This window comes from Penicillium longicatenatum (assembly GCF_028827895.1).
Source record: "Penicillium longicatenatum strain IBT 33135 chromosome Unknown contig_1_segment0_segment0, whole genome shotgun sequence".
In the NCBI taxonomy this organism is placed as follows: domain Eukaryota; kingdom Fungi; phylum Ascomycota; class Eurotiomycetes; order Eurotiales; family Aspergillaceae; genus Penicillium; species Penicillium longicatenatum.
The window spans coordinates 1,747,726-1,762,120 of record NW_026643119.1 but is presented as its reverse complement, the minus strand read 5'-3'; the positions used below and the strand labels follow the sequence as shown (position 1 = coordinate 1,762,120).

General features: G+C 47.1%; 6 protein-coding genes across 6 annotated transcripts; 3 read left to right on the top strand and 3 right to left on the bottom strand.

Annotated features, from left to right (window-relative positions):
* Window positions 1–370: 370 nt before the first annotated feature.
* Window positions 371–1,020, bottom strand: N7484_001441 (TRAPP subunit TRS20; the record flags this gene model as incomplete). The annotated part of the gene is made up of 2 exons (XM_057111861.1): window positions 371–665; window positions 830–1,020. The coding sequence occupies 2 exons, from the start codon at window positions 1,018–1,020 to the stop codon at window positions 371–373; spliced, it is 486 nt and encodes a 161-aa protein (XP_056976598.1).
* A 541-nt stretch (window positions 1,021–1,561) lies between these two features.
* Window positions 1,562–2,744, bottom strand: N7484_001440 (uncharacterized protein; the record flags this gene model as incomplete). The annotated part of the gene is made up of 4 exons (XM_057111860.1): window positions 1,562–1,803; window positions 1,861–1,928; window positions 1,976–2,526; window positions 2,577–2,744. The coding sequence occupies 4 exons, from the start codon at window positions 2,742–2,744 to the stop codon at window positions 1,562–1,564; spliced, it is 1,029 nt and encodes a 342-aa protein (XP_056976597.1).
* A 1,963-nt stretch (window positions 2,745–4,707) lies between these two features.
* N7484_001439 (cytochrome P450) lies at window positions 4,708–6,430 on the top strand (the record flags this gene model as incomplete). The annotated part of the gene is made up of 5 exons (XM_057111859.1): window positions 4,708–5,004; window positions 5,055–5,298; window positions 5,345–5,463; window positions 5,512–6,267; window positions 6,317–6,430. The coding sequence occupies 5 exons, from the start codon at window positions 4,708–4,710 to the stop codon at window positions 6,428–6,430; spliced, it is 1,530 nt and encodes a 509-aa protein (XP_056976596.1).
* Window positions 6,431–6,760: 330 nt separating this feature from the next.
* On the bottom strand, window positions 6,761–7,412 carry N7484_001438 (uncharacterized protein; the record flags this gene model as incomplete). The annotated part of the gene is made up of 2 exons (XM_057111858.1): window positions 6,761–7,077; window positions 7,130–7,412. 2 exons carry the CDS (start codon window positions 7,410–7,412, stop codon window positions 6,761–6,763), a joined length of 600 nt encoding a protein of 199 aa, XP_056976595.1.
* Window positions 7,413–9,123: 1,711 nt separating this feature from the next.
* On the top strand, window positions 9,124–10,446 carry N7484_001437 (splicing regulator NSRP1-like domain-containing protein; the record flags this gene model as incomplete). Its single annotated transcript, XM_057111857.1, has 1 exon — window positions 9,124–10,446. One exon carries the CDS (start codon window positions 9,124–9,126, stop codon window positions 10,444–10,446), a length of 1,323 nt encoding a protein of 440 aa, XP_056976594.1.
* Window positions 10,447–11,462: 1,016 nt separating this feature from the next.
* On the top strand, window positions 11,463–12,780 carry N7484_001436 (cytochrome P450; the record flags this gene model as incomplete). The annotated part of the gene is made up of 4 exons (XM_057111856.1): window positions 11,463–12,173; window positions 12,224–12,325; window positions 12,402–12,530; window positions 12,589–12,780. 4 exons carry the CDS (start codon window positions 11,463–11,465, stop codon window positions 12,778–12,780), a joined length of 1,134 nt encoding a protein of 377 aa, XP_056976593.1.
* Between the last annotated feature and the right edge of the window lie 1,615 nt (window positions 12,781–14,395).

Here is a 14,395-nt window from a genome sequence, read left to right as displayed (position 1 = left end):
TCATCGGACTTAGCGAGCTCGGGATTCTTTCTTTTTGTTCTTTTTTTTTTTTTTTTTTTTTTTTTTGCTTTCGCTGAAAACACGACTACCTTTTGTTTTTCGAGGATCTAAATTCGGACATAGCATAGTATGCATTCGCCCAATTCTATTCAGCCTTTCATATGGGTATCATACAATCCGCACTCCCATCTACCTTCTAGTATCAAAACATAATCTAGAGGTATCGGATAGCACCCCCAGTCTACCTCGCAAACACGAGGTGCAACAAATAACGAGTTTAAAAAAACCAACAATGCAATCCCAAACGCCACGCTTCAAATCAAAGCCACAATATGAAGGAATGCCACATTAAACTCAAAAAACCTCCCATCTACAGCCACTTCTTCCCCGCAGCCGTAACCTTCGTCCGAAAGACTGGACTCCGAATTTCCATTCCCTGCTTATAGAAAGGGCTCATAGCAGTTTTCACATAGCTCTCATAAATCTCATTCATAAACTGGCGCACCGCCTCTTCAGTCTGCGGCGAGGTTGGGTTCGCAGCGATAGAGCTTGACGAAGCACGGGTGGTTGAGCCGGAAGAGCCCAGAAGCGAAGACGCACCAAGGCCGCTTGAGTTACCGGCGGGAAGTTGTGGGGGTTGGTGTAGGAGAAGGAAGCGCGCTCCACTGGGGGGTAAGGAAGGCGGAGATATAGGCTGCGGCCGGGGGGTAGGTATCGATATGCTTGAGGTACCTTTGTTTACAGGTTAGTTCTGGAGGAGCTGGTGGGGGCGAGGTGGAATTGGTTTCGGACAAAGAGCATGAAGCCTGGAGAGGGAAAGGAAGCTTACATTCCACCATTTGTCCACTGGGCTTCTTCGACGATATCTAGACTCGAGTGGATGATGAATTGATTCATGTACTGCGCGGTGTCTGGGAATCGGAAGCGGGCAATGCCATCGCCGCCACTTTTGGATGTGCCGAAGGCGATGTTAAATATCGGCGTATCGGTTGGTGAGAGGATGGTGAAGTAGTATGACATCTTGGCGGGATTGGTGAGTGCGGAGGTATGGATGGGGAGTTGAGGGGGAAACAATGCGTGCCCGCTTACTGGGCACGTGATTTGCGATGTATATGCGGAGCCATTATGTGCTAGGATGTCCAAAGTGAGTATAAGCTTAACTTGACTTTTGAACATTTTCAATCAGTAGAGTTGGCTTATTGACACGGAATAATATTCTCAAATCCATGCGATGAATCTGGCTATGGAGGTGCGGGCGTGGATATCTTTGTAAACCACTTGGGCAGTTTAACAAGAGTATACACAACGAATCTAACCTTATCATCTCTAAAGAACCCGAAATTTATTTTCACAACATAGATTATAATTATATAGCTACATAAGAAGGTACCCACTGGGATGAAAGTTGGTTTCTGGACGAATCCAACTGCCGTTGCATAGCATAGTAGGGGAAGAAAACACAGTTGCTGAGCATAGCCCGCTTCAGTACTATAGTCCAAGAATCGAAAAAGGGAGAAAATGTCACGGATTTACCACAAGGTACCGGTTGGTGACCTCGATATCAACGCGCCTCATGAGCCTCCTCCATACCCCTCTCCTCGCTATTGTTACGTTCAACCGTCACCTCCTGCGTTGTTTCGATACCGGACTTGCTGCTAAGAGGGTAGTTGCCTTCATTCTCTTCACTCTGCTGGTAGCTGGAGCGAATACGCACGAGGAGGATTCGGAGGGTGGGAATTGAGGCGGCAAAGATTGTGAGACCGGTTTCGGCGGAGGCCCAGATGGCGATGCTGGAGCAGAAGTCTATAGGTGTTTCTGGTTAGTGAAAGCGGATAGTTTCAAGGAAGGGGCTCCTCTTACAGGTAAAGTCCTGGACCATAGCGACATTGACGAGCTTAGACGTCTTGATGAAACATGTGATCGCGGCACTGAGATATTATTAGGTAGGTTTCATTGTTTGATGATGTAGACTTACAAAACACCCATGCTCATAGCGAGAGCAATACCGACCTTCTCTCGCTTCTTCATCTCAAGTTTCCAGAGGATCATCCAAGGAAGAAGAGCAAGAACAAAGTCCATGCATCCGGAGTAAGCTGCTGTCCAGTCAGTATCTGTTATTCTTAGCCCCAAAGGAGTCCACTTACATCCGGCCACGATAGCAATAATTTCAAAAACATTGGTTGGCCAACACTTAGCCGTAGCTGCTACCTTGGGATTCCACAATGCAGCAGTCGGTGTACATTGAGCCAGATAGCTCACCGCACAAAGCCACATGATAGCGTTCATCGTGACGATGATGAACCACAGGAGAGCCTTCATCCATGTCTTTGTCACAATGCGCAGCAGTGTAAAGGCGAAAGACGTCTTACTGAACACACAACCCAGGATAAGAATCGTGAAGCTGATGTAGACCAACTTGAGAGCCTCTGGGATGTTCTCAGGATTCTCAATGGCAGATACGTGTTTACCGATTACTCCCAAGTTCACAGCTCTTGTAATAAGAACCGTGTAAATCAGATGCAATACCTAATATCGAGATTAGCGAAGGTAGAGTCTATATTCAAGGCAAGACAAACCCATGCGAATGTGACAATTGTGTCATCCAAACCAAATCCTCTGCCACTCAACGCAGTCTTACACCAAATTCGCAGACCAAGGATCAGACCGGGGATCATAACCAAGATCCAACATAAAGCTAGAATGGTCGGACCTTGGTCCTGCAGAGCAGCAGTGTCCGTTGCCATGATTCAAGTGAGAACAGCCGTTCCCAAGGTGTGAAATTCGAACGAGAGTAAAGAAAGAAATGAATATCGTACACACTGAATCGATAGGAGCAAAAGTCAGTTAATAAGTGTTAAACAGGAGCACAGGGGGTCCAACCATCCCGAACGACTCGATCTAGTTAGAGATCGTGAAATGACTAATTATTTCACAAGGCAAATCTTCTTGAATATGATAAGTCAATTGACACGCAGGTAGTAAGATGTTTATCGACTCCCGCTGCCGCGCGGGAGTGCAACCTTGCGTCTGAACATAATAGCTGCTCCTTTAATACTCGAATGACCACTGAGGAACTGATATTGGTAGGCGGCCTAGGAGAAATTTGACCTATCAATGTCCCCGAAACTGCTCGATGAGCAAATCAGAATGAGTATTCCAAGTATTGACAGAAAGATCATTAGGCTAGGGATAAGTAGTATATTCGACAGATCTGGTATGCCGATCTCGACCTGCCAGCAATATGGTAGTGATCTACACGAAAAGGGTTCAGTCGTGGCGATGTCGTGCGGAACAAAGCAATTATGTACTTGACCGTACGACGTGTTGGCCTTGCATTGAACGAGGGTTCGGGGCTTTAATTATGCGGAGGCGTTCGACCCTGGTATATGTTGTGCAGACGGGCTTTGCCCGACATGAGGCTAATGCTGGCGATGGGGTTGCCTGCAAGCCCCGCGACACTTGCATAATATTGGAAATTGCGACAACTAATACTGGATGGAAAATACTTCCTAAGCTTAGCTAATGTCGCACGCTGTGGTGGAACGAGCCCTATCTGTCCTCAGCTCTGGGCCCCGGGGTTTGGTCCGCGATCACCCTTGAAGTTGAGCAGTCAAAATAGAGTAGAAAGCCGGCTATGCGAAATCTGAATAGAACGTTGCTTTTCGGCTTCTAGTTTCCCGCTCGATAAATCCAACAATGGATGCAGTCAACGGGCCCCCTCTTGGTTTCTCCACTCATGGCTGAACTCAAATAAAAAACCCACTTCTGCAGAAAAGGGTCGGAAATATGATCTGTCAGATTCATCACAATGATAAACAGGGCAACGACACAAACTCAATTGGATTTCATGTACTACCCGACCAAGGAAAATACCTATCATCTGTGGCCTTCGCACGTCCTCTGACAATTGAGAAGCTTAAACAATGGCATTCAAGGCAAACGTGACGTAGTGTGGAATGTCCAGATTGCCAACAGGGTCTACTGCAGAAATCGAAATGCCAACATGATCACATCCAAGTGGAACGGACCTTTGGAATCTGAGCGGAAAATAATTCTAGGATCCACTAGCGGGCCGACAAGTACTCCGTATCTTCTGCATGGTTCGTACATAGTTTGTACCACCATAGTGCTCATTCCCCGGAAACTGGCAATCTCAAATAATCCCCAGGATCGAGGTGGGCATTCTCAATGGTACACGATTACGAATGTTGTGCTCTTGATTATGTGTCAGGATGGCCACTGTGGAAAGGGAGCCAATGGCTGTTATCACAACCCCAACGCCATCACACTATACACGAGAACCTTGCAGCACTAGCGTGGTTTGGGAAGTTCTAGGTCTCCCGACGCACAACCGCTAACATATAGTGTCTGTATCGACCCCGACCACTGAGCTTTGATCCTCATCTTCCCGGACTTTAGAACCGCTGATCTCCCTTGCAAACCACGCCAAGTACCTACTTAGCCCGAAAGCCTAGTGATCTCACACCCGTCGCTAACCTGTCCGTGCGAGTGCCTCCCGTCACCATGCACTCGAAACCCCCTCATCTATGTGGGCCCAGGAGATAGAGGCAAGCCAGTCGAAGAGCTCCAATCTCTTACTTATGTAGAGGGAAAGACTAGATAAACAGGGTTTCAAACCCACAGGATTTGAGCGTTTTTGTGCTCCCAAGTTCTCCAGGAATCGTAAGTTAAACCACAGCAAACATCATGATTTCGCCAGTGGACATTGCTACGAATGTAGCCCTTTCTGTGGCGATTCTCTTCCTCTCCCGCTTTTTGTGGAATTATCTTCGCTCCCCATTGAAATCCTTCCCTGGCCCCGCTAGTGCCGGTTTTACCAACCTCTGGCGAATGATAGATGTGTTTAAGGGACGTTGCGATATCACCCATAACAAGCTGCACCGCAAGTATGGACCTGCTGTTCGCATGGGCCCTAATGTCCTCAGTCTCTCCGACCCGCGTTTGGTCAGCCAAGTGTTCAACACGAAGGACCCATGGCTAAAGGTGAGTGCAAGCGATACGATAAGAAGCCACACATTCTGATCTGGTCACAGAGCGACATGTACAATGTCAATGATGTTGTTGTCGGGGGCATTCGTTTGAAAAATCTTTTCTCGAGCCAGGATGAGAAGTGGCACTCGACTTATATTCGTCCGATCAAGAATCTGTACTCTCTGACTAAGGTGCAAGATGTCGAGGCAAATGTGGACATTACAATCAATTTGCTGCTTGAGAAGCTTCGGGCTCGGTTCGTTGGGACTGGCAAACCTTGCGAGATGACTGATTGGATTAACTTCTGTGAGTATTTCTATACACGCAAAATCCATTGACTAATACGCTATAGTTGCCTGGGATGCAATGAGCCAGGCCACATTCTCTCAAGACCTCGGAATTCTGAATGCCGGCAGTGACGATCGAGGGTTCGTCGGAAGATCAAACAAGACCCTCGATTACTTTGCCTCGGTATGTTCCGCTACCTGAAAGAGAAAGCCCAAGCTAATCCCATACCAGATCTGCCAAATCCCCCTTCTAGACATGATCTTCGACAAAAACCCAATCATGCGCATTGGACCCCCAACTTTCGTTTGGGCAAACATCTTCAGCGTTGAACAACTCCAAAAACGCTACCAACAAGGCACCAAATCAGTGGCTAACACCGACTTCCTCTCCAAATTCCTCGAAATCAAACAGAAGAACCCAGAGCTAGTCGACGATAACACCGTCATCCTCTACCTCCTCTCAAACGTCCTAGCCGGCAGTGAATCCACGGGAGCATACATGTGCGCAGTAATCTACCACGTCCTAAAGCACCCAGATACATACAAGAAACTACGCGCCGAGCTCCAGGCTGCTAATCTCCCCCTCCCGGCTAAATTCAAAGATATTCAAGGAATGAAGTATCTCGAAGCTGTGATGAGAGAATCTATGCGCATGCACCCAGGTGTTGGCCTAATGCTTGAGCGAATTGTCCCAAAGGGCGGCTTGAGTCTTCCGGATGGCCGCTTTGTTCCCGAGGGAACGATTGTCGGAATGAACCCGTGGGTTATCAACAAGAGCGAAGAAGTCTTTGGTGAGAATCCTGATGACTTCGTCCCTGAGCGCTGGCTTCAAGGGCCTGGTGAATCGGATGAGAGTTTCCAGGCGCGTTTCGCGAAGATGAAGGGTACGGACTTTACGTTCGGTGCTGGGTCGCGTGCTTGTTATGGGAGGTATTTGTCGCAGTTCGAGAGCTATAAGCTTATTGCGACGCTTTTCAGTACTTTTGATGTGAGTTGATAATTTTTGATATGGTGTTTATTGACTAATTGGTTTTTAGATGGAGCTGCCGAGTCAGGATCATCAGTGGAAGGTTATTAACTCGTGGTTTGTGAGACAGGAGAATATCCCTGTTCGTCTGAAGGAGCGAACGGATGAGCATGTCTCTGTTTAGGTGTTCACTGTGATGATTGATGTGCTATGTTTGCGATAAATGATGAAGGAACGGAATCAGTTTGTTAATTGAAGAATTTGCGATCACGGGGTATGGAGTATTTTGCGAGTCCGGGAGATATAAGATTGTGAATAGAGAGACCTCAAAGCCTTTAGGCATTCAACCATCCATATGTGAAAATTCCAGCGATGGACCAGGAAGGAGTATTAAGGCAGATCGCATATTATTAAGGTAAGGTAGTCATATCGTATATACATCATCCTCATTAAAAACACTTTCGGAGTCAATCAAATCATAGCCCATTAATCCGTCCACAACAACCGGCAATTCTTACAAGAACTTGCGCTCAACCTCAACTTTAACGCAGCTGGGGTTCTGGGGCTTTTGGGAACCATTGCCCATAACCCAGTTCAAGGTCTTGTAGGTGTATGCGGCGTAGTAAGTCTCACAGACATACCAGTTCTTCAGCACCTTGACCTTGTCGCCAGTAGGAGGAGTAACAGCATCATTGAGGTAGCTGTAGATGCCCATGATATTGTCTTTGTTGAAGAAGACCTCCTGCTCGTCATAGCTAGGCATAAACATAGGCATGGCGACATTGGTGGATGGGTCAGAGTAGAAGCTCATAGGCTCAGACTCAACAAGATCTATAACATGTTAGATGGACCTGTGCATGAGAGAAGATTGAGATAAACTTACCACCATTGTATGGCAGGTTCCAGATAAGAGCACCGGGAACGCCGTTACCCTTAATAGGAGCTTCTACCCCCTTAGTGTGGTTCAGGTAGAAGTGACCACCAGAATTGCCGGCCAGACAAAGTGATTCGATAGCAGCGCCGGAGTGACAGGCGGAAAGTTGCTCGCCGTTCAATGCCTTCTTAGCCGCCTGGGTGATGACCAGATGGAAGGGCTTAGACTGGATCTCTTGCGCGGCGGCAGCTCCGAGCAGCAGCAGAGAAGACAGAATAGAAAAGGACTTCATCTCGAGTATTGTGGTGTGTTGGGGGGTTGATTACTGTTATAGATGAGTTGTGCGGTTAATGACTGGAGGAATGAATAGCAGGCTTGGGAAGTAGAATTTGGTGGTGATCTGGTGTCTTATTTATACCTCAGCAGGTTCATGGATGTAATCGGATTCCCGGCTACAGTGTCCTGCATAGCAGGACCCTGGATGACTAGCGTGAACTGAAAATACCTAGGAAGTTCCTACCGGATGAGACATGCGTGCCTTAGTGCAGTTGACCACTATCGAAATTCGGGCAGATCGTCGGCTTAGCTTACATGCTAGTAAATTTTTTGCTCTAATTACATCACTGTGAATCCCCCGCAGCCGTGGAGCCGCTTTTTTCCAAAGTTCAAAAATAGACGGGTAACCAAGAAGTGGCAAGGTAACCGGGCTGAGGAATTGTGGTGAGAGAGGTAAAGAATGCCGAGTACAGTGAGAACGGAGCGCCACCAGTGGAGTTATGGATCCTACGGGGACTCCGGGGGAACTGCAGAGAAAATGTCAACAGGCGAGTGCCGATGTCGTCCACGTGAGGTGCACGGACCTTGTGGGAAAACAATAAGCAAAAGTAAGCGGATTTTGCTTCCCAGTAACCAGAACTGGGACAGATGTCTCAAGAAACCTTGCTATTGACTCGGATTTATGTTCATTTCTCGGTCGTGCTAGTGCTAGCCGCACTTGCTAAGCCATAATCGAGCTTTTCTAGTGTTCTAATTTTGGTGTATGCAGGACTCGGGCAGAATGGTCATACAACATGCAACCCAAGGCTGAAAAGCATCACTTCAGAGGTACTCTGTGCTCGTCAAAATCTTACTTTTGGTTTCGTATTCGGATCACTGATCGGGATACTTTATATCCGGCCCGGAGTCAGTCTAGTAAAGCAAAGTTTTCCGTCTTTGAACGATCACACACATAGCTTGTGGTAGAAATTCCCACTCGCGCCTTTCTCTGATCATCAATCTCAATTCTCAGTTTGTGCATTTGGGGGAGCGTGAGGTACGACTAGAACACTCTTGAAGTCGTCGAGGAGGCGGTAGTGGGGCAGTCACAGTGTTATCTTCATTTGTGGGCTGCGCAGACTAGGTAAGGTGCTGCAAGTTGTCTGGCTCGAATCTCACGCATGGCATCGTATCGGTATTTTCTTTCCACACATTTCTCCTTTAGAGCATCTTCAATAGAATCCAGTTCATCTTTATGGTCTTTGTAATCGATCAGCTTATGTGTGGAATCTACCTGGTCGATATGGATGAGGGTATCAAGGGTCCACAAGGCCACTATAGCAGGGCGAGAAGACCAAAAATAAGAGCAAGTAATTACCAAAGGTTCTGCAGAGCATATTGGACTATAAAGGGATATCCAGGCCGGAGACGTAGCTGCGGGTAATTTGAAAAAATATAAATCTACATAAAAATTTGTCTTGACTTCTTATTGCTCAAAGCAGGTATGGATTATATCCACGAACCCTGAGATGCTACTTCCATAATACCATAATAATTACATAGCTATAGACATGGGGTTCTTGTTGCCCGAGGCAGGATATTACATAATAGTTCTTATCGCTTATCGCGGCGTCCACGGTACTTGTGCACGTCACCCGTTTGGAACTGCGCGCGACACTTAGCTCTGTCCATACATACACCCTGCTCTGTGACGCCTCCTGGCTGGTCAAACACAATCAATAGCCAATATGGCGCCACAATTCTCTACCGGGCTGAACATGCCGAATAAGAAAGCCGGCCCAAAGCCAGGAAATCCCCTCGGGCAAAAGCGCAAGAACATTTTCGATGACGACTCCGACGAGGAAAGCAAACAAAATGACAACGGCGAAGTCGAATTATCCACTCTCGGTGGCCTAGGCGATCCAGCTCCACCCCCGAAACCATCAAAAGCAGGACCGCCACCCAAACGAAAGATGCAAATGGGTATGGGCAAGCCGAGTTCCAAGCCGCTAAGCAAGAACTCGATTTTCGCCAACGACGAGGAGGAAGACGAACAAAAGGACAAGGAACGCCAGGGTGGGGTGCAATTTGGATTAAACCAGTCCAAGAATGCAGGCCCTCCCAAGGACTTCACCAATCTCTCTGCGTTACACAGCAGCAAAAAGCATGCCAAAGAAGCTGAAGAACTTGATCCGTCGATTTACTCCTACGATGCCATTTACGATAGCTTACATGCCAAACCCGATACATCTAAAACCGAGAACAAGAGTGATGTGCCGAAATACATGGAGAACTTGTTACGCAGCGCTGAGATTCGCAAACGGGACCAGCTCAGAGCGCGCGATCGACAACTGGCACAGGAGCGTGAAGCGGAGGGCGACGAGTTTGCAGACAAGGAAAGCTTTGTCACGAGTGCCTATAAGGCCCAACAGATCGAGATGCGCAAGTTAGAAGAGGAGGAGGCTCAACGGGAGAAAGAAGAGGAGGAGCGACGGAAAAAGAATGGCGGCTCTGGCATGGTCGGCTTCTACCGGGACGTGTTGTCACGGGATGAGGCCAAGCACAACGAGGTTGTCAAAGCTGCGGAGGAAGCTGCTCGGCGGGTTAAAGATGGCGAGGTCACCGAGGACACTGCGGCAGACTCAACAGAACAATCAGAAGCTCAAAAGGCAGCGGATCTCAATGCTCAGGGCGCTCATATTACGGTCAACGACGAAGGTCAGGTTGTTGACAAGCGTCAACTACTATCTGCTGGTTTGAATGTGGCACCGAAGCCGAAAACGGGCCCCGCCGCAAAGCCGGCTCCTCGCGGACCAGTGCGGACTGGACCTCCTGCGGGCTACCAGGCTGGTCGTGGCGCCCAGCGGGCCCGTCAGACGGAGATGGTAGCGCAGCAACTGGAGGAGCGTGCGCGACAAGAGGAGGAAGCGGAGGCGGCGAAACAAAAGGAGATGGCAGAAAAGAATCGCAGTCGCAAGACAGCAGTGGATGTCTCCAGCGCCAAAGAGCGATATCTGGCCCGGAAAAGAGAACGGGAAGAAGCTGCTGCGAAGGAAAAGGCCACCAAATAAGACTGGCTATACCAAGGGAGATAAGCGGTGTATACGAATCTACATTTGTGGCGTCTAGATGAGTTGGGTTGTATATTAAGGAGTTCCGGATTGGCATGTACATGATGTACATGGGTCTATTGCATTAATTTTTCATGCTATTTCATACGCAATTTCAAAAGTCAACATTAGAACACACCCCCTGATCCAAGCTGCCAACCAATTAGTCGTGAAGAAATTAAATGTAATATGCGGGGATTAGACTTTAAGAGGACCAAGACTCCGGTAGCCAACCAGCGCTCTTGGGACGGCAGGGTAGTGTACAATTCCGGTGCACGTTCCCCGTTGTTTCTTCAGTGATTGGCAAATCCCTGTCACTTGGAGGTTTCCCGGGTACTTATCAAGATTGTAGTTACGTCAAATAGGAGGCCGTCAAATTACACTTCGACAATCCCTGTTTCTCGTCTTCTCTTATTCTGACCTTGAGAATCCCCACTTGTCCACAATTCCAGCTATCTTTCTGGGTAGGCATATATCGATATCTCTCATGGTACTCGCTTATAGTTGGGGCCACCTGGCGTTGGCTTTTGCCGGGGTAGTAGTCGTTCGTGCCTTCTCTAGGCGATACTGGTCGCCGATCAAAGATATCCCAGGTCCGTTCCTGGCTTCTTTTTCGAATCTTTGGCTAGTATTGCAAATTTTCAAAGGACATACCGAGGCTGAAACAATTAACTTACACAAAAAGCATGGTGAGTGAGTCCAAACTCCAATAAATTCGGAATCATGGAAGCAATATCGAATTACCTATACTTATGCTCCTGCACATAAGGTCCTTTTGTTCGCATCGCCACAAATGAAGTTAGCGTCTCCCATCCAGATGCCATTCGACAACTTCTTCATGCACCAATTGCCAAGGTATGATGTCATATCGAGACTCCTTTACATCTACACATGCAAGAGCATGCCACCAACCATCTATGAAACAGGGTCCATGGTATGAAATCATTAGTTTTCCAGATTATCTCCACGTGAATCAGATGTCGGAGTTAGATCCCGAACGACACATTCAAAAACAACGCAATGTCGCCTCGGGATACGCTCTCTCAAACATCATTCAACACGAAGCACATTTCGACGCAGTTCTCCAACTCCTGACTTCCCGTTTGGACAGCTTCTGCGAATCCGAAGAGCAAGTCGAACTGGACCAATGGTTGTTATTTCTCGCATATGACTCCGCGGGCGAAGTCATTTTTTCCAAATCATTTGGATTCCTGGAACAAGGTAAAGACGTCGGAGACGCTATCAGAAACACGAGACGATTGGCTCCATACGTGGCTATTATGGGTTACTATGTCTGGTTCCATAACTTAACGCTAGGAAACCCACTTCTCAGTCGATTAGGTATCCAGCCTACATCTCATATATTCGACACTTGTAATGCGGCAATTGATGCACGCCAGAAAAATCCTGCAAAGCGAATTGATATGATGCAGAAGTGGCTTGATACGCGCGCGCAACATCCAGACCGCATGGAAGAAATTGAGATTTTTACCGCTGCGGTCTCGACTCTTGCGGCTGGTGGAGATACTGTTGGAACAACGATGCAGGCGCTATTTTATAACTTGATTCGGAATCCTCACTATATGACGAGATTGCGGAGTGAACTTGATGCTGCTCAGGCCCGTGGGGAGCTTTCGCCTATTGTTCAATATGCCGAGACCCAGAAATTGCCTTTCCTTCAAGCCTGTGTATGTTCAACGCATTCGATTTGGGACATGGATCTAATTAGACGGAACAGATAAAAGAGACGTACCGCTTCCATTCCGCTATTGGTATGGGGTATCCACGAGTCGCTCCGTCGGGGGGAATGACGATTGGTGACAAGTTCTTTGCTGAAGGGGTAATGTCCTGCCTTATAAACCTCCATCCAAAGTTGGTGGTTTCATGCAAGTTCTTGGGTCTAACAAATATCCCAGACCATCCTTAGCGTGAATCCATGGGTCTTCCACCGGAACCCGGAAATTTTCGGCCAAGATTGTGACGAATTCAATCCAGACCGCTGGTTTGAGAAAGACACCACAGAAATGAATACCTTTTTAATCCATGTACGTATACCCTCCAGCTACTTAACGTGCAACGCTCATACGACCATTCCTCTTCTAGTGGGGCGCCGGATATAATGCATGCCCTGGACGAAACTTTGCTCAATTCGAAATATCCAAGGTCGCTGCAACTTTGCTCCGGGACTACGAGATTGAGCAAGTAGATCCCAAGCAAGAGTGGAAATGGTCCAATCATTATCTCTGCGTGCCATATGACTGGCCCTGCAAGATTCGGCACCGTTCAAGAGCATGAGAAACATTTTAATAGTCCTTTTCTGCGAGTGTTCAGTAGCTTATCATATATAATAATGTGCTCTGTAATACAGTCAACGCCCGCTTATAGTACCGCTTTCGCTTGGATGGACCCACTTTTCCTTAGTTTCCCATACAAAACATTCGCTTTTAGAACGCCCGCCTTTGTACACAATTTTTCATCCCATCTTTGCTGAGTCATCCGCTTAGTCAGCCATATAGACCAATCAGAATGCCTGAAATCTCCGATCTTCCACCCCTTCCGACCGTAAGACCAGCTACACGAGCTGCTCTACCTGTAGCTCCAGCTCCAGCTCCATCAAAGCGTGCTCGATTAGGCATATCAGATGCCCAGAAGCAGGCATTACGTGCCTTTTGGTCTAATTCTAGCACTAAACCGACCCAATCCGCGTGTGTAGCTTGGTTCCAATCCCAATTCAACCACAAGATTAGTCGTGTATCGGTCTCAAGAATCCTTTCATCCCATTATAAATATCTTGATATAGGGCCCAATACGGCAAATATACGATCTTCTTCATCTTTCTAGCCTATTCTAGAGCATAAACTCTCTAATTGGGTTAGTGGGTATATTAATAACGGTTATCCAATTACTAGCCCTTTAATTTAGATAAAAGTAAACGAGCTTTGGTCCTGTATCCCTGAATATCAAAATTAATAAAAACCTGCTTTTTTAGATAGCTAGGTTGGTCGCTTTAAAAAACGACATAATCTTCGATATCATATTTTCTATGGAGAAGCTGCTTTAGTCCTATCTTCTATATATGATTAGATAGAAGAAATTCGTCTAATATGCGATCAATATGAACTATCTAAGATATATAATATGGATGAATGTTACGACACGTCTACAGAAGAGGCATATAAGAGGTAGAGAACAGGCGTATAAGCGCATGAGAACACTTCTATATGCTACTACCAGCTGGATATGCTGGAGAAAGGTTATTCCGATATGTTCGGGTAACTGATTAGATAAGCCGCACAACAGAAGTAGGCTCACTGGAGAGATCCAGGAGAGATCTCCAGTGATTATATTATGAATATAACAACAGCACTATGTGTGCTGCAGTTCGTGTCATCACTCATATCCAATCTAACCGTATAAGGCCCATGCTTTAACAATCTGCGCCTCATGAGAAACTTCTCTCTATAATCCTGAAGTGGTGCCTTTGCCGATAACTGTATAACTATATCTCGTGTAAGTAAGTTTGAAGGGCGCACCATAGGATCCACAGCCACTAAGAAGAATGTAGCGATCAATATTCTCGTCTAATTGGCTTTTTAGTGAAGACATTAAATCTTTAGCCGAGATAGGGTACTAAGTCGCGTTATCCTGATCCTGGCGATGGAGGTTCACGTTTGGACATAACTTATCTAGAAATTCCCCTATCTAAAGACCGAGTAAACATCGCTGCGTGCAAAATTGTGTAGCGCGGCGTCGGGAATGGTCTTCTTAACTATACCCTACCTCTTACTAGTGACTTATTCGCCGAGCGGACGGTGAATATGTGACTTAGCTAATCCTCCGCTTATGGCCAGCTATTTGGTTTGTGTTAATCCCGGACGAGCTAGGTGACCGCGAGCGTGATCGGACCTCT